This window comes from Erithacus rubecula, assembly GCF_903797595.1.
Source record: "Erithacus rubecula genome assembly, chromosome: 8".
NCBI classification, from domain to species: domain Eukaryota; kingdom Metazoa; phylum Chordata; class Aves; order Passeriformes; family Muscicapidae; genus Erithacus; species Erithacus rubecula.
This window is the reverse complement of record NC_136659.1, coordinates 30,934,501-30,956,678: the sequence shown is the minus strand read 5'-3', so window position 1 is coordinate 30,956,678 and position 22,178 is coordinate 30,934,501. Positions and strand designations below refer to the sequence as shown.

Sequence of the window (22,178 nt, the reverse complement as noted above, 5' to 3'; positions counted from 1 at the left end):
AACAGCAGAACTTAACTCTCTGTACTCAGTGTAGTTACAATGTCCTTGGATCAGAATGTACAAGGAGGGCATGGAAACGCATGGAATACTGAGAGTCAACAGTATGTTCATGTTTATTGAGTGATGTCCACACTACTGCAGCTGTTTGTACATTGGTCAAGTAATGCTGATCTTCTGCTGATTCTCATTCAAACAGATGACGAGGTCACTGTAAAGCAACATTGGCACAAATGGGTGAGGGGCCAGAGGTGACAGAGCTGTCCCCTCCTCTTTCATTGATGACAGGAGTGCAGGCAAATAGCCTCAGTAAACACCCCTGAGTTGCTCACAGTAAACACCTCTGGGGTGTCATTTCCATCAGCTTTGGCCCTTGCACACAGGAAAGGATAAAGTATCCCACTGCAGGCTGTCAGTCAGCCTCACTGTGCACTTAATTCTGTCCCAGAGAAGTGAGGATATCTGGACAACCAGCAGAGTTTAGCACAAACTAGAGAATGAACTGTACACTTTAAATAAAAATAAGGCTATTTCAGAAGCACTTGAAACAGTAATTAACAAAAAAATACTGGGCTCTGTGATTATGATTAGTAATAAATATAAATTACTTAATGTTTATATATATCAATTTAAGTAGACTAACATCACTTGATAAAGTCTGATCCTGAAGTGTAAAGCAGCATCTTCTGCACGAATTTCAACACGAATATTTGCACACAGCCCATTCAGGTCCGTAATTAAGCTAATGCAAGGAAAGAATGATATGCTCCCTTTGGACAGAGAGTTTGAAACCACTCCTGAAGCCATTCCAAACGTCGGAGATGAGTTGCTCCAGCCCCCTCCCCCGGCGGCCAATGCAAGTCCTGGGGAAGCAGGCTCCGGCTGCAGCGCACGCAGTCCCCGCCGCTCAGAAGAAGGTGGTGTCCGCCGAGAAGGCCCCGGCCAGCCGGAAATCCTCGCGGGTCAGCACGCTGTACATGCGCTGCGGCAGCGCCTTGGAGTAGGGGGCGGGCCGGGGCACCGAGGTGCGCAGGATCACCTCCCGGCCCGTGGGCGGCGGGAACTCGGACTGCACGCCCTGCCGGCGCTCCTCCTGCGAGCCCGAGCGCCGCAGCTCCTCCTCCAGCGGCGGCACGGCGGGCACCTGCGACAGAGCACAGCCACAGTGACAGGCCAGGCTGCTCCTGACTCTGAGATGCAGAAAGCTGTTCTCAGAGGAAGATTAATAATGGATAACACGTCTAGAAGCTTTATGTGTACACAGAGCAAAGCACTAATGGGATGCTAGGAATAAAGCAATCGTAACCAGATGGAAGAACCCTCGTGTGGATGGTGAAGCTCTGCCTAGCTAAAGTTCTTGATGTCGTGGCAGTGTGAAGCAAGGGCTGTGAAGGGAGGAAATGGTCCCTTGTCAGACAGGTGCTCTGTCCTCAGATCCCTGCAGCTACAGGAGGCCAAGGCAGCCTCCACTTCAAAATCATCAGTGCCACTACTGCAGTCTTGACAGCCAGCTGCCTTTCAGACTCCAACACTACTGCAGGATGGCCAGAGAACCTTGCTGAAATGACCATGCAGAGCGAGTGAGACACTGCACAATCCCAATGGCTGCTCATTGCCTCAGAGCCAGGCAACAGCAACTCTGATGCCTGGATACTGCAAGAAGGGCTGGCATGCCCAATAAACATTCCCTAATTACATATACCTATGGATACACACACCCCAACCAATACCCTAATAGGGTCCTTCCTAATTCAAGCATGTACAACTCCACACTGGCACCACCACTGAGCTGTGGCAGAAGCCACTGGCACCTGCCCCTCTGGTCCCAGCCCTGCCTGGCTCTGCAGGCTGTTCCACAGAACCCACCAAGTGCCACGTGTTCCCACAAGAACAGCTCCAGGACACCAATAGAGAGGATCTTCCCTGTGCTACACTTTAAACAGTTATCCTGCTTCTTTCCCAAATATCTGTGTCCAAAAGCTTCAGGAAGCACTAGTGTTGGGAATGCAGCATCCAGCTAATTGTTCATCACCACCTCCCCCCAAACATCAACAAACAAACAGTGGTGCAAAAATAACATAAAGGCATGGCCACATATTGCAGCATCAGAACATCAATACTCACTTGAAGAAATGTTTTTTGTTTGGTTGGGTTTTTCATTTTGAGAGGGTTTTGGTTTTTTTTTTCTATTAAACATCTCTGTCTCTCTTTTCACTATGCATTATTAGGCTCTAAAAATAAAGTGTGAATGCAGAAAAACCATTCTGGAAACACAAAGGTACTCTTAGGCTCAACACATGAACACCAGTACAAACTGAATCCAGCTGCTGCACTATATCTACCAGAAGATTCAGCTCTGTGCAGAGAAGATGAAAGGGAAAGGAGGGACAAAGTTGGTTACCTCATCAGAAGATTCAGTCAGCTTGGAAAGGGATGAGAAAAGAACCAATGATGAAAGACAGAAACAAAGGCAAGTCAGAGGTGACTTACAAGAGGTTAGGAGGAGACTGTAGGTTTAAGAGACATCATGCACTCCAAGAACATGCACTGGCTATCAGAATTTTCCTGAGAAAACTCAAGAACAGAACACATCATACACAGCTCAGAGAAGAGTCCAGGTTCAAAAGGTAATGAACAAGAAACTCATTTCACTTCTATTTACCAAACAGCTCTCTACTGAAATAACTCATGACAGGTTAAACACAAAGTGGGGTTCGTAGCACATTGGTTCCTGTCCCACTAAGAAACCTTAATTAACACTGACCAGCTACTAGTGGGAAGTACCTGTAACCTGCTTTATTTAGTGGTGTTTCAAAACAAAACCCTAGACATTTGCATATGTCCTAAAGATTTGAAAACACACTGCCTCTCCAAGAGACAAATGCATATGTGTGCATCACTTACTGGGCACAGGCTTGGGCTTTAGAGGGGAGTCTGTAAGGGTGGCTGGTTGGCAGGTTCAGATTTGCAAACACATTTTCCCCAAAGACTGGAAGAATAAAAGAAGCATCCTGATTTTTATTCCTCAGAATAACCATAGTCTGTTTTCAGAATGGTCCTTTTTATGCTGAGTTGCAAAATACAGGCTATTACAAAAGCATTGATCCCTTCCAAGTGTTTAACACCCAATCACAACATTTTTTCAGCAATTATTTCCAAATGGGACTTCAGGCTGCTACCTTGTTATTACCACTGTAGTTAAGTTTCAGTTAGAAAATCTGATGCTCTGAACAGGTGCAATTCTGATATAAACTGAAGGCTGACTGCACTCCATGAAGTTTGGAAATCAATATTTTCAGGCTAATTATTCCAAAGACTGCTTAAGAGAAAAAGGCAACATTTATATCAATATCAGCAAGGGAAGGGTCTCCAGAAAACAGATGCAACACTGGCAATAGGTAAACTAAATGTAGAAACTGAAAAAGAACTGAAACTTCCTAAGCACACTGGTTTCCACAGAAGAAATCTCAAGTATTCCAAGCATAAGCCTCAATTTAAGAAGTTACTCCTTCTAAAATACATAATGTTATGACCTGGTTTTCTGTGTTCTTCTGTGAAACAATCAACACTTGACCTTGCTAAGGCAGAAATTTCTCTTGCCTTAATAGCATTACTGATATTACCATTTGCAGTACATAAAACATTACTGACACCTCTATCTACCCAGCTGGCTTCAGCTGTTTAACATCCCAGCTCACTCACTCTTCTTTGGTCTTGCACGGTTCTGTTACTGCCAAAATCATGTTGAACATCACAGAAAACACTTCAAGCACATTTATGACAATACATGCAGATATGCAGACAAAATACACTGGCACCATATGGTAACTCATTGCCTCATTCTGGTTAAATCAGAAGTGTCTGCACGACCCAGAGCTCTCTCTTACCCTCTGAGCATTCACAAACAGCTTGTGAATGATGCTGCCAGCAGGTCCTCTTCCTGCACCAACAACTGACACCTCTGGCTGCTCCAGGAGACTGTTTACAAATCTGAAGAAACAAACAATTGAAAAGGAAAAGGAAATGGTTAATCCTTGGTCAGATCCAGTGTGCTGATCTGAACGAGCTGATTCCTGTGCCAAGGCCATCACCAAGCATCATTTGCTCAGAGTGAGAGCTGGCAGATTCTGTTAGTTCTCTGTTCTAAAAGTTTAAGGAAAAAATTTCCTCTCAGTTACCTAAGAATGAAACCCAGGCTTCTAAAGCAGATGCATAAAATCAGCAGGAAAGCCTCCATGGTGTTGGCCATGCAGAAGTATTGACAAGGTGACATTTTTCTTTAGCACACACACACTGCCTTGGTCAGACACCACATCTCTGAACTCCCAACAGGTACTGCACAAATGTCACCTCTCCCTCTCAGCACAGCAGCAGGAAGTTAACTTGGGTTTTATAACATATTAGTCATCTTGAGCAGCAAGTAAACAATCTGACAGCAGGTAGTGATGCAAGGGAACATTGCTTGTCACTTTCCATTAAGAGCTGCTCAGTGATGTTTCACATCAGCAAGGAGACAAGAACAAGAAAACTGGGGCTATTTCATTCCATAATATTTATTAAAAATACTAAATTTCTAGTCCTAATTTTACTGCTACAGTAGAAAAGTTTATAAACTGCATCTTTTATATACACAAAAATTATAGACCCCAGCACTATCAAGGTAAAACCAAATTCTACTAAAAAAACCTGGACTAAATGTCTCCAAAGAGATGCTTAATTGGAGGAGCACTGAAGATACCCACACACATCATCTCTAGACAGTCTAGTGACAGGGATACCAAATATGATTCCTAAGTATTTCTTTATTGTCACCATTGTCCTAAGTTTTGAAAGGACAAACAAGGATATCAGAGGAAAAACAAAACAACACAGTGAAAAATAAGAATTCAAAAAAACCAGTCACCTTTGTAGATCTTCCTTCTCCTCTTCATTCTCACATTTCTCTACCCCAAATTTTGCTTTGAGAGACCTTGCCCTGGCAATGATGGCTTCCACACTCATAATCTGAGCAATAATTTCCTGCAAGCATTTGATAAAAGGGAAAATTAAAAAGATGTTTTTTTAACATTGCCATGAATAGTGCAAAAGTCTATCAGGTTTTCAGCCCCAGCCACTACAAAAGCCTTACTTCCAACTTCTTGTCCTCTGGACTGGGAAAACGTAGAACTTTGCTAGAATGTGATACTATCTGCTTAATAATCTTCTTAACTGAAGATATATCTTCTAGTGCTTCTATTATAAGGAAAGAAACAAAGTTGTAATTACTGACTGCATCATAGTTCCCTCTTAAATATCTTAATAATTTATTAAACATTATTTACCTTCCTCCTTTACCTTGAGTACAGCTGCATGGATGATGCAAGGCAGGAGATGCCTTGCAAGGTCAGCTGGTTTCTGAACTGCAAGATAATGAAGCACCTGCAACATTAGAAAATTTAATATTTTAGTGATCAAAACTACTTCCCAAAGACAAGTTACCTAAGAAAAATGAATTCACAAGAATGGAACACCACTGTAAGACAGGACTTGAGAGGCAGTTTTACATTAATCCTCCCAACAGGTTCGAATGAAACTAAAAATAACTGTATTAGGAAACTAAAATGTTCCTAACACATATGCAGGTAAAAATCTGGTTTATTTACTAATAATTCAAAGAAATACTTAAGTAATATTGCAGACTTTTAGGTACTTCAAACACTCTCCTGTATAGCAGCAGGAATTTCCAATCAACCCTGAGCCATGCACAAAACATTTCAGTAACTCCGAGGACACAGTGCAAGGACCTGTCAGTGTTTAAATGCTGCAGGGAGCATCACAGCCCAGACTGGCACCAGCCCCAGAGCTTTCACCTTCTCAGCCTCCCTGGTGTCATCAAAAAGCCTCTTCTGCCTCCGTGCTGGGACTGGCTTTGCTGTCTCCCAGGCCTCCACCCACATGTTGCTGGGAATCTTCATCCGGGCACTCAGCTCACCCCTAATGACTTTATTGCCCTTCTCATCAACCACTTCCTCCTCGATGTAGTCCCGAGGTGAGTACCACCTCACAAAATCCTCCAGACAACAGCCAGGATTAGCTGCCTGCAGGGAGGAGAGCACAGAAAATTCATTCCTGAAAAATCCTATAAAAACATGACAGCCTGGATAGGAGGGCAATGTGGTTTAGTGGGTAAATCAGAGAATAAGAGAGTGAACTCAGGGAATTCTTCTGTTCACAGCCAACAAACTGTACAGTGGTACAGACAGAATAAAGCATAAACCAAGACAATGGCAAGAGGTAAAACCCACATCAGCAGCAACAACAAAAAAAACCACCTTCTCATAATCCACTATATGTACATTCATTACATTAATCTGTTATTTCAGGCAAGCTGAAAATTATACTGTTAAGTTTCTACCTGGCAGCTGCCACATGCAAGAAATAGGAATTTTCACTAAGCTTATCCCATTAGAGACTAAAAGAATTAGTGGGTTGCCTAAGCATGCTTTCAGCACTGACTTTCCATCTTTTAACACTCCAGTGACAAAGTTCACCATTTCTTCCTCTTTTAAAAATGTATCTTCCCCAAACAAAAGTAACTTCGTTTTTCATAGATGCAAAATCACCACAATTAACTGCATCTATAAGTCCAGAACATAAAATAAATCCCAGTTTTCTATTTGATGTACCAATGAAGACTGTATTTGTGCTTCCAATTATAGTTCTCTATTTTTACTGATATTTCAGATTACTTGCACCATATAAATAAAACTTCTACATATATCTAATATGCCATGAGTCACTGTTCATATACTGATTACTATTACATTATAAATATTCTAACTGTACAGCACATTATATCCTTTCTCCATTAAACGCTGTGATAATTAAAAAGATATATATGGTTATTTCATTACAGAATCTCCAATCTGTTTAGTGTTGAGTTCAATGATGACAGCAGTGGACGTGCTCTTAGCTCCCTCTACAGAGCTCAGATAAGAAATGAAACCCAAAACCACAGTTAGTCCAGTCCCAACCTGATGAACAGCTGTTTTAATTCACAATTGATCATTTTTATATTGGATGTGTTTTTTCCCTTCCCACAGACATTGTGTAAATTTCCTGGGATGTTACAGCATAACAGACCACATCCTCATAGATTTTTGAGATGTGCCAAGAATTTACCCAATAGGTTTTCTTTGCAATTTGAAACTAACTGTAAACTGAGAAAGCTTCAGAAGTGTCCAAGACAAGCAAGAGGGACAGTTGAATGAAGAAGAAAGCAATCGAGTTTCACCTTGAAGGACTCCATGTCGGAGAGCAGGCAGGCGCTCTGCATGCGCGCCCGCAGGTGAGCTCCCTCTGCCGACGTGCCCAGCTTGGCCAGCACCTCCGACTGCTCCTCCAGCAGGTCTTCAGTCATGGGGGCTGGCTCCTGGCACAGCAAACACACAGGGTCACAAACAGCCTCTCCTGGACTCAGAGCAAGGGAGGAGAAGCAGGAAGCTCCATCTCACCACAAGTTCATTCTGCTCCGTTTGTACTTAAAGGAAATTATCTACTGCTTCAACAGCTCAGCCTCAAGTTGTGCATCTGAAGAGGATGCTAACAAAGAAACTAAACAGCAAATAATCTGGGAATGAGGTAATAGTATAAGGATAAAATGTCAAAATCCAAATGAAATCCAGGAAGTGTTTGACTGGTACAATTTTGCTGAGATGGATGAAAATCTACCCAAAGCAATGCAGGATTTTTGCTGTTGATACTGTCAGTACATAATTAATTGAGGACATTTTGCCCGACTACACTCTGCTCATGTTTCACCCAAGCAAAGTAACATTAATTAGAAATAATTTCTCTCAGGAGAACAAAAACTACTGCATTCTTCATGCATGGCTGATTTCAAACTATTTTCTGTGACAGCACCACTGCCTATTTTATCCCTGGTCACTCTGCAGGAAAGCCTGTTAATGTCAGGTAACATTTCCAGTTGTTTGATGATAAACCTGCTTTAGAGATGGCACCAAACCTAATGACTATGACTTTTTAGATGTGAGATAAGAAATTATAAAAAACAAATACAGCAGCAAAACTGATCCAGTACTGTGCAAAGTCAGGCAAAAATCTCTGTGGTGCAAGGACCACAGCAGTTCCTATTTTATAGGAAAAAAAGTGTGGGGATGGAAAATGCCTCAAGAACTGGAAAAAGAACCCCAAATTTAGGCAAGGAAGTTTAACTCTTCTTTAAAAATTTTGTTCGGAGTGAAATTTGGTACAGGCACTCACTCTCAAATAAAACAAAGAATGTGTGAGATTAACAGCCTCATTAAGTTGTCTTAGGTCAAAACCACTCAGCAATTTTATCAACAGACAGGGCTGTAAGCTGCAAACTGTTTGCAGTGTCACAGTCCCAGGTATGAGCCATGTTCTGTGTATTCTATGGCACATCTGGCTCAGCTCCTGCTCCCTCACCTGTGTTATTGGAACATAGAGTGGCTCTCCTGGGTGCAGCAGCATCAGTTTTCCATGGGGATGCAAACGACCTTCTGGCTTTAAGTTTACAGACTCTTTTGCTCCTTTCTTGCCATTTTCCTGTCCATTTCCTTTAAGATCTTCTGTGTCACTGAGACATTCAAAAAACTCCTCTTCACTGTCACTCCACGATTCCCAAGACTTGCCAAATTCTTTTTCTGGGTTTTCCCCAGAGTAGTCTCCTCCTTTGGCACCATCACCAGAAGCACCACCAGGTGAACGATCAGATACACTCCCTCTCTTCCCCTCATCTCTTGCTTTCTTCCTTTCAATGCAACAATTTAGCATCTAATTTAACAAGTTAAAGGAACAAAAAAACAATTGTTCAGTTATTATTTCCATTATGGAGACAATCATACAGAAAAACTTGTAGAGCCACTGCAAAGGTCTTGCAATTCTAAAAGATAACAATTCCACTGAACTTGTTGCTGTAACAAAATTTTTCTCAAAAACTGAATTCCATACCCAAAAGACACAATCATAAGTAAATCTACAAAAACAACATATTTAGCTAATAATTGCTATAATTTTGACAGTTCCCTTAGGAGAAAAAAAATTATCATTCTTAAATTTGGGATATTTACCTGAAGTTTCTGATGCAGTAAACAACATCTCAGATCTGGAGAGCCATTAGCTAATCTAACAAAAGGTAGAAGTATAACCATTATCAATTATAAAGTTCAATCTTTCACACACTTGTGGTCTTAAATCACATGATATCTAGAACAGGGACAAATACCCACACTGAACCCATCCCCACCATTTTAACTACACAGCTCTTCTGTTGTCCCAGTAAACAAGCCCAGAATTTAAATTACATGTGTTTCCCACAGGTCATTTCAGGAGCTCAGAGATCACTCACACTAGTGTGAAGCATTTCCTGGTCAGTTTTCCAATTGGAAGCTGAAAAGGTAACTGTTTTCAAACAGGAATTAAGCAACTTTGACTACTTTTAAAATCACAATGATACAGTGGAGTCCTCACTATACATTTCAGCTTCTATTTTATCTGCTAGTGTAACCACTTCAAAGTACAAACTAGTGATTAAATGGCCAGTCCACCACATTAACAAAAAATCCCAATCCCCAACCAAAATACCACGCACTAAAAGCAGGGTATGTTATTGCTCTGCCTCATCTTGAGAGTGCCCTTGGCTTGGTCTGTCCCAAGCTCTCCTGCAGCAGACAGAACCTGGAACAGCTGAATACCTGAAAAGGCCACTGCACCAGCAGGACCTTGGAACAGCTCCCTTAGAAGAGAGGTGAAACTATACCACAGTAAGTTTTTTCCTCACCCTTATTCACACAGTAGAGTAGATGTCTAAGCTGAGCTTCCCCAGGCATCCTGAAATTTTCAAGAGAGGGCACAGATGCTTTTCCTTATTATCTGCCCTTTCTTGCATTAAGGAAGTAGGTTAATAAAAACAGAGATAGCATTTGCAATTAAAAAACCTCAAAACTGTATATTTCAAAGTCACAGTGACCCCACTCAGTTCCTGGAACAAAGAACATTTTCTATGACCAAGGAGCAACAACAACAAGTCTTACCCTGGAATAAGGTAGTTGTTCTCCCATCTGTAACGCATTTCCAGCACAAACTCTTGCCAAAGATGTGCCACTCCTTTGACACCTCCATGGTAGAAGTTTATCATGCAAAGACACAAAGCTAATTTGTATGTCAGACTGTCAGATGGAGCAGACTTAAAATGACTGAAGAGATTCTAGGGAAGAAATAAAAGAAAGAAATACAGAAACAATGGCATTGTTTTCCAAAACCATGAGATCTCTTTCCTGTTTGTCAATGTAAGTGGCTAAGCAACATTTTAAGCTTAGAAGATACCAAAAACTACAGTCTTTGGAAGAAAAAGGGAATTAGAAGGAAACAGAAATCACTATTTCTACCTAGAGATCCCAGAAAGGTAAATTTTTCTTTCCAAAAGCTAAGTATTACAGGATGTAGGGCAAGCACAGCAAAGTCTGTATAAACACACAAAAAAAATTGCTTTCTCTCGTGTCACTTAACAAAACTTACATAATCTTCATTCTCTGGAGGAGGATTGTTTCCTGCTGAAGTGCTGGCTCTGCTTTCAAATGCATCTGCAAGTTTGTCAGCAGCATCAGGAAATAAGAACTTGAAGAAAAAAAAATTAACCTTTCATCAGTATGGTTTTCCTGGTTTTCCCACTTTCTCCATAAAGCTACTACTGGCTTCATACCAGCAATCCCTGTAATTAAAATTGTTAGCAGAGTTCAGAGACCAGTTTTAGCCCACTTACAGTACATAGACTTCTAACAACTTGGGCTGTTCCAAGAAGCTGCTAAATGCAATTCAAATACTGGAACTGACATCAGATATCTTTAAATCTGCCACAGGCTCTAACCCAAATGTATGAGTGTATGAAGTCCACGTGCTCTCTGAATGCACGTGCAGGGACAGCTCACTCACCAGGAGAATGGTGTTCAGCACATCATTGTTCAGAGGAGACTCATCCACACCTCTGTGCTTGCGGATCTTTTTCTTGGCACTGTGAACCATGTTTGTGACTGATAATTTGGGGATTGGGACTGGTGCTGGCTCTGTGAGCTTCGACAGAGCATGGCTGATATCAGCAACCTCTAGCAAATAAAATAAAAGCAATTGGAACAAACTACAAAAAAACCCAAACACTAGAACATGTATCTTCAAAAATTCACCTGTCTTAATCAGCCTGTTTACTTTGTATTGATATTTGACTCCTTGTGAACCAGAGCTACACCTCTGCTGGCACATTCCATGCCTGACATTCATTGCTCTTAGCAAATATAAGCAGCAGAAGGAGCTCACAAATGAGTCACACACTGTCCTTGAATTAATTCATCAAATAAAGTCTAGTCTGATCTGGCTGCACGTAGTGTCCGCTGTAGCAACACTGTTACTGCAGTTACCAACAGAGTATCCCAAAAGCCTGCTGGAGACTCAGTGTTTAAACCTCGTTCATACATCATACCAATAAACACACTGCAGGTAACAAAGACTGCTCCAGCATATGCTAAAGCTTTAGATAATTCTTAAATAAATCCTCTATTAATCACTGGCCTGACATAGTGTAAGCACAATTCTGTTTTACAGTTGTCAGGTAAACTTCTCAATCAAAAAGACTTGGGTTCTCAAATCAAAAGACTGGGTTTTTTCAGAGTCTCTGCTAGTAAACTTGAGAATGTCTCTTACAATAAACTGAATTAATACTGTTATAAGGAGAGCTGACAAATCTAATTAGCAGCAGCCTGAACAAGCCCACACTGGCAAGGCCAGAAGTAAGAAGGGCTGAAGAAACTGTATGTCCAGCACCGTGAGTAATACACACCTTCCTTAGTCTAACACCTTTTTAAGCTCACTGGCAAACTCCTTCAGAACTAAGATCAAATATAACCAAGGAAAATACATTGATACAGGCCATATTTGGAGGGAAGAACAGGTGACAAGCAGCAGGAAGGAAGGAAATTTTCACTATACAGCAAGCAAAGCCAAAGAGAGGGCCAGAGACATCAAAAAGATGGCAGTATTTATATAGTTGGGACAAAGTCTGACTTGCTGGTCAGATAATTTGAGAAGCTTTTCTTTTTTCCATAAGCGAAGATGAGAGCAAAGCCTTTCAAAGAGATTAGAGATTGTTTAAAATGGCTGTTAACGTGTACTAAAGAGTATATCAAAAAGGAGAAAGAAGTGGAAAAAAAAAAGTACATAAAACTATACAGACAAATCTGATGTGTCCTATAAACAAATCTTGTACATTCTAATCAAATTTTAAGCTTTTCTATTCCTGCAAAAAGAAACAGCCACAACCATAAGAGAGGCAACTGTCCCTCTGGCACTCTGGGAGCTAAACTTGTCTAGAATTCATGAGAAATTTCATCATGTAGTCCTGGTCAGAAAATTCTCAGGAGTATTACAGAGAATGTGTAACAGTTATCAATACCAGTCAAGATTAGGGTACAGGGAAGGTAAACTAACACAAAACAGTTAAATACAAATAACACAAATCAGCTGGATTTTAGTTTTACCTTTTCCTTCCTCATCAAATGCAGACCTTCCAAGTATCTCATCTGTTGATTCTTTCCGACGGCAAAGCTTGAAGAATTCAGTAAGGAAGTCACCTGTAAGAGGAACAAAGCTTCTGAACCCAGCCAAAAATCTCACTGAACAATGAGCCAACACTCAAAATTATGCCCCAAGGACAGTAATTTTTATCTTTTCTTCTGAAAGAACAGCTGATAATTTGTTCTGAACCATAAATATCTTAAACCACATAATTAAAGCTTAGGTAAATGCACACCCAGGCAGCTCTTGGCCACCTCTCCAAAGCACAGCTCTGTCTGCAGTTTAATTCACCCAAAGCAAGATGAACTTGGAAAGTTTTGAAACCCTTTTCCCCACAAGCTTAAAGGCAAGGACAGACAGAGGAGTACAGTACTCCAGAAGTATTAATCCTCCCTGTCAGATAGGTTGGTTGAACTAAGGAGATGGATACATGCAAAACACAATAAAATGGGAACATTCTAGGAAATCTAAATTTTCACAGAACACAGAGAATATTCTTATTCTCTGGAACCTGGTGAAATAAGAACAGAAGTGAATTACACCATACACAGACACAGAACAAGCTACAGAAACTTATGTATTTGCAACGCTTGTATTATTGAAAAAGAAGCCCAAAATACTGTTCACTCAAAAAAAGAAAAAATAGGGAGTGAGCAAACAGAGGCCATCAGGTAATCAACAACTCCACCCTAACTTCATGACTTAATAGGTTTAATTTAAAAGCTGCAAAAGAAGACAGGAAATTCTGATGTCTTACCCAAGAGACACTGAGGGTTATCTGCTTTTCTAACTCTCACAGACCACTGGGGTGCTTGAAGCGGATCCAGGTCGCTTGGGGGAAAAAAATTTTAAAAATGAAAAGAAAAAAAAATAAAAGAAAAAAAATAAAGAAAACCAAATGCCACTATAAGTATTGGAAAGATGAGTATCAAATAAATATCATGTCATAACCAGTGAGGTCACCACATTACATAGGAGAACATGACAAACAGTGAAATGCAAGCAGACTGCCTGTTCTCATGTATGTGCATGACATGAAGAAGAAACACTTCTTCCTCTTTAGCAGAATACCTGGATGACAGTTTTTAAGAGAGGGATATCAAGCAGTGAATTCTTTTTACCTTCCATGCTCCACTATCATCTTTTCCAGGAAATACATGATACACAAAATTGTCCAGTCTAATATGTGAATATACTCAAAACCAGGGGTTTGTGTTCTGTTGAAATTACAACACAATAATATTTTCTAACAGAAATGCATTTCAAAATATGTTTTTCCAAATTAGATGTTCTTTCAGCTGACATTAGCATTCCTCAAAAAGGGTTCTTTTTCACATGCAAAGCCACACAGTGCTTGAGATGACATTAAAATGCAGCAGTGAGCAAAAAAAGCACATTTATTTGCAACTCAGACAAGATACTTACGAATAAACATCGTTGTCAACAATTATCCCTTCTGCAAGGTGAGGCCACGTTGTAGCTAAATGCAGCTCACTGAAATAAAAACAAGATTTCAGTCTTTCATGATAGCAGAAAGTGTTCCCTCCATCACACTTCATGTTTCTGAAGGGGATTTGTGATAGCTCATATTTGATTCCCTCTATGTGTTTTGTTTTCTCATTGCATATTTGAGAACAAGTCCAACCCTTGAACAAATGGACATAATTTTTAAGGTTTACCTTGATGTATATTTCAAGATAGAGATAAACAGGGTACTGCAGAAGTTTATAGAAAAAGCCATATAAGCTTCAGCTCTGAATATCAATTTTACAAGTAGTCTTATTTGCTATTAAACCATTACCCTTCACAGATGTTTCTGATGTACCTGAGTAATCATTTGTTGACATGCTAAATGGTAGGTAGGCAAAGCTAAAATTTGAAATAACACACCTTTAAGTCCTCCATTAAGAAAGTTCTAAAACAGTTTTCTGAACTCTTCTCTTACCTAATAGGATCTTCACAGGCACCAAAAGGTAACTTCCCAAATTCCAGGCCTCCAACTTCTCCCCCAACTAGAGCGTCTATATCTGGAGAAAAATCAACACATTTTTCATAATCTGTGGAACATTTGAAGCAGCATATCACCTTCATTTCACTGCAAAGACTCTAATTTGCAGGATGACCAAAGAAGAGCTGAGCAGTTAAGGTGACTGAGCTAGGAGAACACAATCCTAACATACAGCCAAAGCAATTGCTTCCAACAGAAACTGGGAAGTAACCATGAAACAGGACATTCAAAGGGACAGATAAAAATCTTGTCATTTGTGTTGAGGGAAGGTTATTCCCTTCATACAGGCAATGATGACAGCTATAAAGACAGCTCTGAAGGTTCAATGTTGGCACAAGAACAGACACAAAAGTGCCATAAAAATATTTGGGCAGGAAATCAGTTCTAGACAGAAAAGGAAGACTCTGGAAGAACAACTTTGCAGAGTGAAAAAAGAACTACTTTTATGAAGAGAACTTAATAAAATAATCTCAGGGATTCCCTGTAGTCCCAGGTACTTACAGGTGCCTCCCAGCACCCTTCAGGCACTTCCCACATTATTTCCTTTAAAACATAAATCAAAACCAGACACCCTCCACTGAATAAAACTTAAAGTGGGTAATAATAATAATGTATTGTAATGCCATTATAATAATGCTGTTACAGCATCTGATCTGCAATTTTAACTGCATCTGGCAAACTGTTTACAAACAAAACAAGTGAGGTATTACCAAAGATAAAGTATCTGGATAACTTAATTACATAATTTCTTCTACAGAGAAGATAAAAGACATTTAAATTCTTGGGTTTTGTTTGAGAAAAGCTAATTGACTGATGGTATGTAAGTTACAGGTCTAGTTCTTTCCAGTGAACATAAAACCACAACTGCACATAGCAATAGCAGTAAAACTGATGCTGTCCATCTCCAATTTCTGCAACACACTTTGACACTGGCTCCCTTAACCACAATACCACTACTAAAGGAATGGAAGTTACTCAAACTGCTCCAGTCAAGAAATATGATCAGTCATACAACTCATCCATGACAAACCTGAGATCCTGACACAATGAATAACTACAGCAAAGCAGAGAGACTACAGAAAATACATTTTGTGTCTGTAGAAACAATAAAAAGATAAAAAAAATCTGTGGAGTTCATTTCCCAAGTTCTTCAGGTAAACTTTGTTAACCAAAGAAGAACTATCATTTAAAACAGCACTGATTTTCTCTCTCTCTTTAAACATATGTTCAACATACATTCCTCAGCTAGAGCACAGATTCAACCCCACTGCACTTGTTCAAAACACAGGATTTTGATTAGTGTACTTTGAAAGCCAAACAATTAGGTAAGGAAGGCCACATGAGATGTCTCTCCAAATGTACCCTAAATACTTCAAACTTGTTATGCAAAACTGCAACTAAGTCAAGAAAAGAACTCTGGAATTTTAACTGTTCTACCACCTTGTACCTAAAACATCACATCACTAATAAAATGGATGTTAAGAAGGAACTAATATCTACATTTTTCCTACAGATTTGTTTACCTTTGAGAAGTTTATCATTTTTTAAAATCAGTTTTATTTTCTGCTACTACTTACACAGAAACAGATCTGTTAAAAACAAAACCTTGATACTCAAGGAAGACAGTGCCACCATCAAGAAACAATATGAAAGATTATTGTCAGAGTACCAAGCAAGTAACTACTTTGTTTTTCCTAAATAACATCATTATGGCATAAACTTATCAAGTCTTCTCTTTATACTTTAAATTTGAGACTATATATATTATTTCTCCCCTTCATGCAAGACTACTGTAACAAAAACACGTGTTTAGAAATTCCTCCTGCATTAAGTTTAGTACTGTGTCAACAATAACAAAAATCCAAATCTTTACCTCAAGTGAGGTTCATATAATATTTTCTGCTTTTCCTACTGTTAATATACTCAAATTTTGAAGTATCAAAATAAGGTACTTTATGGAAACAATTGACAAAAACTCCCACAAAGTACTAGCACCTACTAGAATCTGAATCTAAATATTTCCCTATGAAATTCAGGGCAGAATTCTTCAGATTAAGTCACCCTTTTCATTCCACATAGATAGCACCATTTTAGAAGCATCATTATATTTCTAAATGCTAACTAATCCACATTTCCAGACACAGCCCTACCCAAAACACCTGTCCCAGCCATGAACTACAACATGAGAGCAGCTTTAAGGTGCCTCGCCCATCATACAAAGTGGAACAGCACTGAAGCCTTTCCTAGCGAAGCAGAAACTATTAGAATTCTTCTGACAAGACACACAAATGTTTTGTTCAGCATTGACTGGTTGTCTGAAAATGAGTAACTCTGAGGACACAGTCTCCTACCTGGTGGCTGCTGTGGCCAGAAGTACTGCTGCCAGTCCTGGAGCACAAAGGTGAGCCGAATAGCCATGCTAACTGGAGGCAGAGGTGTCAAAGGGCAGCCCTTCAAAATATCAAGAGAACAAATCCAATGTAAAGAGTAAATCCTCTCAAACACTCTAGGGGTGGAACATAAATTATTCAGATCAGTTTGACACTTACAATCTTGGTTTTGAAGATGTCCAGCAGCCCTGACAAATGTGTGTACTGGCTGGGCACCTTGCGCAGGTGAACCATCTCGAAGTCGGTGCGCACGCCCGGGCCCTGGCACTCCCCCACGTACATCCGCCGCCACTTGTGATGGATCTGCACAAACAGGGGCACCTGACTGCAAAACAGCAAAACTGCAGATTACTTAAGTGTCCTGCTGTCCTCTAGTCTCTAAAACTAGCTAATTTTCTAGCTTAATTTCAACATAATTTCATCCCTTAACATGTATTTTCTCTTAAGCAAATGCACTTTGAAACACCTCGTAGGGATCACAGAAAAACACTGTTAATGTCATCATTAAACAGAATAAAGAGCAAATGGCCATGCCATAATCACAGCTCTCTCCATGACTTCATTTACCTCATTTTCAGTCTATATAATTTTTGAGGAAGATTAAGGAGTTACTGCCACTACACATACAGAAGAAATCCTTTTGCAAAAGTGATGGTTATCGATTATGTATTATTCCAACTTCTAGCAGCTTTTATGAGCCCTTAAAGTTTTTAAGCAATAATGAAAATAAACAAAATATTAATCCAATCTTTACATATGGAGATTTTTCAATCTTTCTCTAACAATACTACAGTGTAAATAAAAGAACTCTGAATGTATTTTGCTAACATTTGAATATTTTTTTCCCACAAATGCAGCATGCTGGAGTTTTATCTGGACATGTAAAGTTTCATGCTTTTACCTACCAGCCAGTGTTGCCCAGTGCAATGGAAATGGAACTCAGCAAGAGGTTACACTTGGATTCACTAACAACAGCATCGTTATTTGCAGCTGGAGCAATAACCACAAACTCACGTAAGCCATACCTTGAGAGACAAAGAGAAAAAAAAAAAAAGCACATTTCTAGATCCTGGCAAGCCAGCTGAAACAATTTTAGAAAAATATTGTGACCTGGAGAGCCTAATTGTCACCAACAGATTGTGGAGTCTGTTAATTTGATGCAAGTACCTCTTTATTTTTAAGGAGGTCAAGAACTGAGTGGGCATGGAGTGCTAGAGATCCTGAAATCACAAACTACCTGAGTAACAGCATTCCAATACTGTAACATGTTTGAATGGAAGGATTTCCAGGTCTAGCAGTCCTAAGGTTTTCAAGTTAAAAATGACTTGAACTGGTTATACATAAAACCAGTCTCTCTAGAACCAATACTGTCATGTGCTCAAGATTTACATTACTAAGAATATAACTGCTGTTTCTTATGGTGGTGCAGCTTTCCTTTTTAAGGACACACCTAAATATTACACACATAAAAGCCTGGTTAATAAATATTTAGGGAGAAAAAACAAATTAAAGATAGGCCCATGATGGCAGGCTTTTTCGGCACTCCTTTCTTGAGTCTAGTACCAAGAATCATTTCACATTAGCTATATTGTTTAACTGAGAAAACAAATATATAACTGATTGTGCCAGATTTTCCAACTGCTATGCTCATTTGCAGTGGAGATGAGAGGCAGCACACATACCATCTCACCAGACAGTGGGCTCGAGGAGGAAAGTCATTGTTCATGCACAGCAAGTCCTGCATTGGCAGAGGAAGTGCATCTGTGATAAAAATTAATACATAATCAATGTATCATCACATCCATCCAGCTCACTTACATATTAGCACTGTGTGAATGCAAGGCAAACTAAAAGCAGAAATGTCAGATCACACTTATCACAGATGCAAATTAGCACACTGTGGACTCCACATTCTGACACTGTCTTTTGTCATTATCCTTACAACTATGGAAGGGAACTATCAGGTACCTTCTCCCAGCTCTTCTTTCCCATCTTTGTCACTGGGTTCTTGTACAAGATAATGATGGGTAACTGAGAATTTGAAGTCTGCAAATGAAATTTCATCCGATTTCTCTTCCCATGTTCCTGTGGTAAATATACCCTGCATATAAAAAGAAGAAAAAATTCATAGTCTTTAGAAGTCTTTAAAGGCCAATGTGATCAATAATGTTTATTCATGTTTTTCTTCTGCCTAATGGCTCAGCATGATTTAATTTCAAAAGGCAGTTCTCAAAGCTCTTCATTATAAAGGTAGCTTGCTGTTAAAACCCATGCTGCTAATAATCAAGTTCATTCCAAAAACCAAATATCATCTTGCAGTCTTCAGAACTATATGGCAATAAAGATTTGCATCCTCCCATATGCAGCTGCACGTCTGAAGATATGCACCCTCAACTTCTCCCAGACAGAAGTTTCCCACATGGGATTTTATCTATATCTAAACCATTCTGTGCAAATATTACCTTGATGTTTACTTTCACCAACAAATTATTATTTTTATCTATGACTTGCAAAACTTCTGTAAGGATAATTCATTTTTTAACAAAAATACAGCATGGGAATGTGTTACAAAATCAGCATCACTGCCCCTACTAAAACAAAACAATTTGAACAATCCTTTGATCTTAAAGGGTGTTAAGAAGAGAACCCTGGTCTAGAAAAGAAGAAATGCAGGAATACAGTGACAGCTAAGGTGCATTAGATAGCATAAGTTTTATTTAAAATACTCCGTACCTGACTGGAATAAAAAGCAATAAAATTCCTCTGGAAACACAGTAGCCATTCCATAAAAAACAGCTGAGTTTATCTGCATTACTAAGCAGAAGAGCTCAACAATTTCCTCTGCATTTCACAGGACTGAGAAAGCATCACAAAGGCTCTAATTAGACTCTGAAAATAAATCTCTCCCATCTATGAAACTGAGTCACGAGTAGCACTGTGCAAACCTCAGCCATAAGGACATGAGAAAGGCAAAAGGCAGGACTTCAAAAAGATTCTGGAAGATTTAGACCAATTTCCGGATTCAAACTGAGAATTAAAAAAAATTACTAAGCCCTACATGAAGATCCATTTTGTCAGGAAAACAGCCTGTTTGGTAGATGACCCACCAATGAATTTACTGCAATTGTTTGTCAAATTGACACTTCTACAAGTGAAATTCCCTAATAAAGTCATTATCTGCTGCATCCAAGAAAGCAGCAACAGATGAAATACATGTGTGCATTATTGTATTACTAGTTAGCAATTCAAATTCTACAGGAAAATTCCGAAGCAGTAACTGACCTTCTCCAGAGGTTTGCCTGAAGAAATCCCAATAAGTTTCCAGTCATTCAATACTTCTTCTATTTTTGAAATAAATCTATGAAGGAGGTGAAAAGGCATTAATATTTGCTGAACACTACACCTGTATTTATAATTCAGCCACCTAAAAGCAGGCAGTATGTTTTTCTACTACGGAGCTCCTTAGAAAAGACACAAAACAAACAAATCCCACAACAACAAGCATCACAATAAAGCCAAAGCAACTGCTTCCTTGTACACGTAACAGTCTTGCTAAGCTTAAATTTTACAAGATAGTTACTTTTAGCAACTGCTGTGATCCTCATTTGACTGCAGCACATCACATTTAACTCCTGTTTCACTGCTCACAAATTTGAGAGGAAATGATACACTAAATTCAGATTTAAAGCGGCACACTCAAAATCTCTTTTCTCCTGTCATAACTACTTCCACGGGAAAAAAAAACATTTTAAAAATAATACATTCACAATGCAAGAGCGTTCTTCACCTTAAATTTCTTTGCACATAGTTCTGCTAACTTTCAAAGGCTTCAGCTACGAGATGACTCTCTTAACAATCAGGCAGCTACTTAGAAAACACATAAGCCTCTGAATGTATATCCTAATCCCTAGCAAATAGGTATTAAACCGGACCTTTCACTGAGTTCAGAAACAGCTGGAACGACTTAAGAGTCCCTTAAACCGCTCCTCGGCCGCGGCCTGAGCCTAACGCGGAACAGCCGGGAAAAGGCTCCAGGAAAAGGCTCCGGGAAAAGGCTCCGGGCGCTCCCGGCCGGAGGCGCGGCTGTCCCCGGCAGCAGCTGCCGGGCCGGGCTCGGCGCAGCCCCCGCCTCACCCCTCGCAGAGTGAGGGGCGCGGCAGCACCTACCTCTCCCACTCGGAGGCGGTGGTGAAATCCGTGATCTCGAACACCTCCGACTCGGGCTGCGGGGAGAGAGCGGGAGAGGCGGTGAGTGGGGAGAGAGGGAGAGAGTCGGGGATCAGGGAGAGAGCGGGAGGAGCCGGGCAGACACTCACTTCGCTGTCCGCCGCCATCTTGCGCCGCAGCCAGCCCCCCCCAGCGGCGGAGGCTGCCGGGAACGCGGTGGAGGGCGGCGCCTCCTCAGAGCCTGCGCCTCCCTCACAGCGCGCTTCACCCCTCACAGCGCGCTTTCCCCTCACAGCGCGCTTTCCCTTCACAGCGCGCTTTCCCCTCACAGCGCGCTTCCCCTTCACACAGCGCTTTCCCCCTCACAGCGCGCTTCCCCTTCACACAGCGCTTTCCCCTCACAGCGCGCTTTCCCCCTCACAGCGCGTCTCTCCTGAGCTCCCTCACGGTCCGTCGTGGCTCATCCCGGTGGGGCTGTTGTCTCGCCGGTCTCCCCGCCCCGCCTCTCTCCCGGCTGCCTGCAGCCCCTCACGGGAACCCCCGCGGGCGCAGTCGCTTCACACCGGCGCCAATCTCTCACAGATTCTCCGGAGAAAGTCGAGAAGGGCTCCCTCAAATGTACAGAGCCCTTGGCAGCCAGCCGGGGGCTGAGGTGTCCCCCAGGACTGGTGTCCTTGTCCTGGCCTAATCCAAAGCCTTCCCCGTCGCTTGTGTCACCCGGGGGACGGCGACAAATCCTTCTGGCATCCAGCAAAGCAGCTTCTTTAAACACCCTTTTAACTCAGCTTGATCCCACTATATCTCTTTTATTCTGTTTTGCCCCTTAGCACAGTCTGTTACTTAAAAAAAGAAGAAGAAATCCTTTAAAATTTGTTGCTAGAAAGGAGGTTACAAATACTCGTGAGGGGACAGCGCGAAGTAAAAATGACGTGGAAACATAGGAGATACTAAAAGCATAAACGGAGGTAAAAGTAAGACAGGGTTTGGTTTGTGCGCTTAGAGAACTTGTGATTAGAGCCTAAAGTGCTGCG

General features: G+C 40.7%; 1 protein-coding gene across 2 annotated transcripts; it reads right to left on the bottom strand.

Annotated features, from left to right (window-relative positions):
• Window positions 1-95: 95 nt before the first annotated feature.
• Window positions 96-21,465, bottom strand: RAB3GAP1 (RAB3 GTPase activating protein catalytic subunit 1). Of its 2 annotated transcripts, XM_079310970.1 has the most exons (24): window positions 21,297-21,465; window positions 21,148-21,203; window positions 20,263-20,338; window positions 18,949-19,081; window positions 18,663-18,741; window positions 17,886-18,005; window positions 17,140-17,305; window positions 16,942-17,041; window positions 14,528-14,609; window positions 14,008-14,076; window positions 13,340-13,413; window positions 12,546-12,638; window positions 10,951-11,120; window positions 10,537-10,635; window positions 10,053-10,225; window positions 9,090-9,144; window positions 8,446-8,793; window positions 7,271-7,408; window positions 5,847-6,074; window positions 5,319-5,415; window positions 5,126-5,229; window positions 4,901-5,016; window positions 3,885-3,987; window positions 96-1,141 (listed from the first exon to the last, which is right to left on the bottom strand). In XM_079310970.1, the coding sequence occupies exons 1-24, from the start codon at window positions 21,312-21,314 to the stop codon at window positions 905-907; spliced, it is 2,934 nt and encodes a 977-aa protein (XP_079167096.1). In that variant the 5' UTR covers window positions 21,315-21,465; the 3' UTR covers window positions 96-904. The 2 variants fall into 2 exon arrangements, with proteins under 2 accessions (XP_079167096.1, XP_079167097.1); XM_079310971.1 differs by lacking the exons at window positions 96-1,141; window positions 3,885-3,987; window positions 4,901-5,016 and having other exon boundaries at window positions 5,332-5,415; window positions 21,297-21,442.
• Window positions 21,466-22,178: the final 713 nt, after the last annotated feature.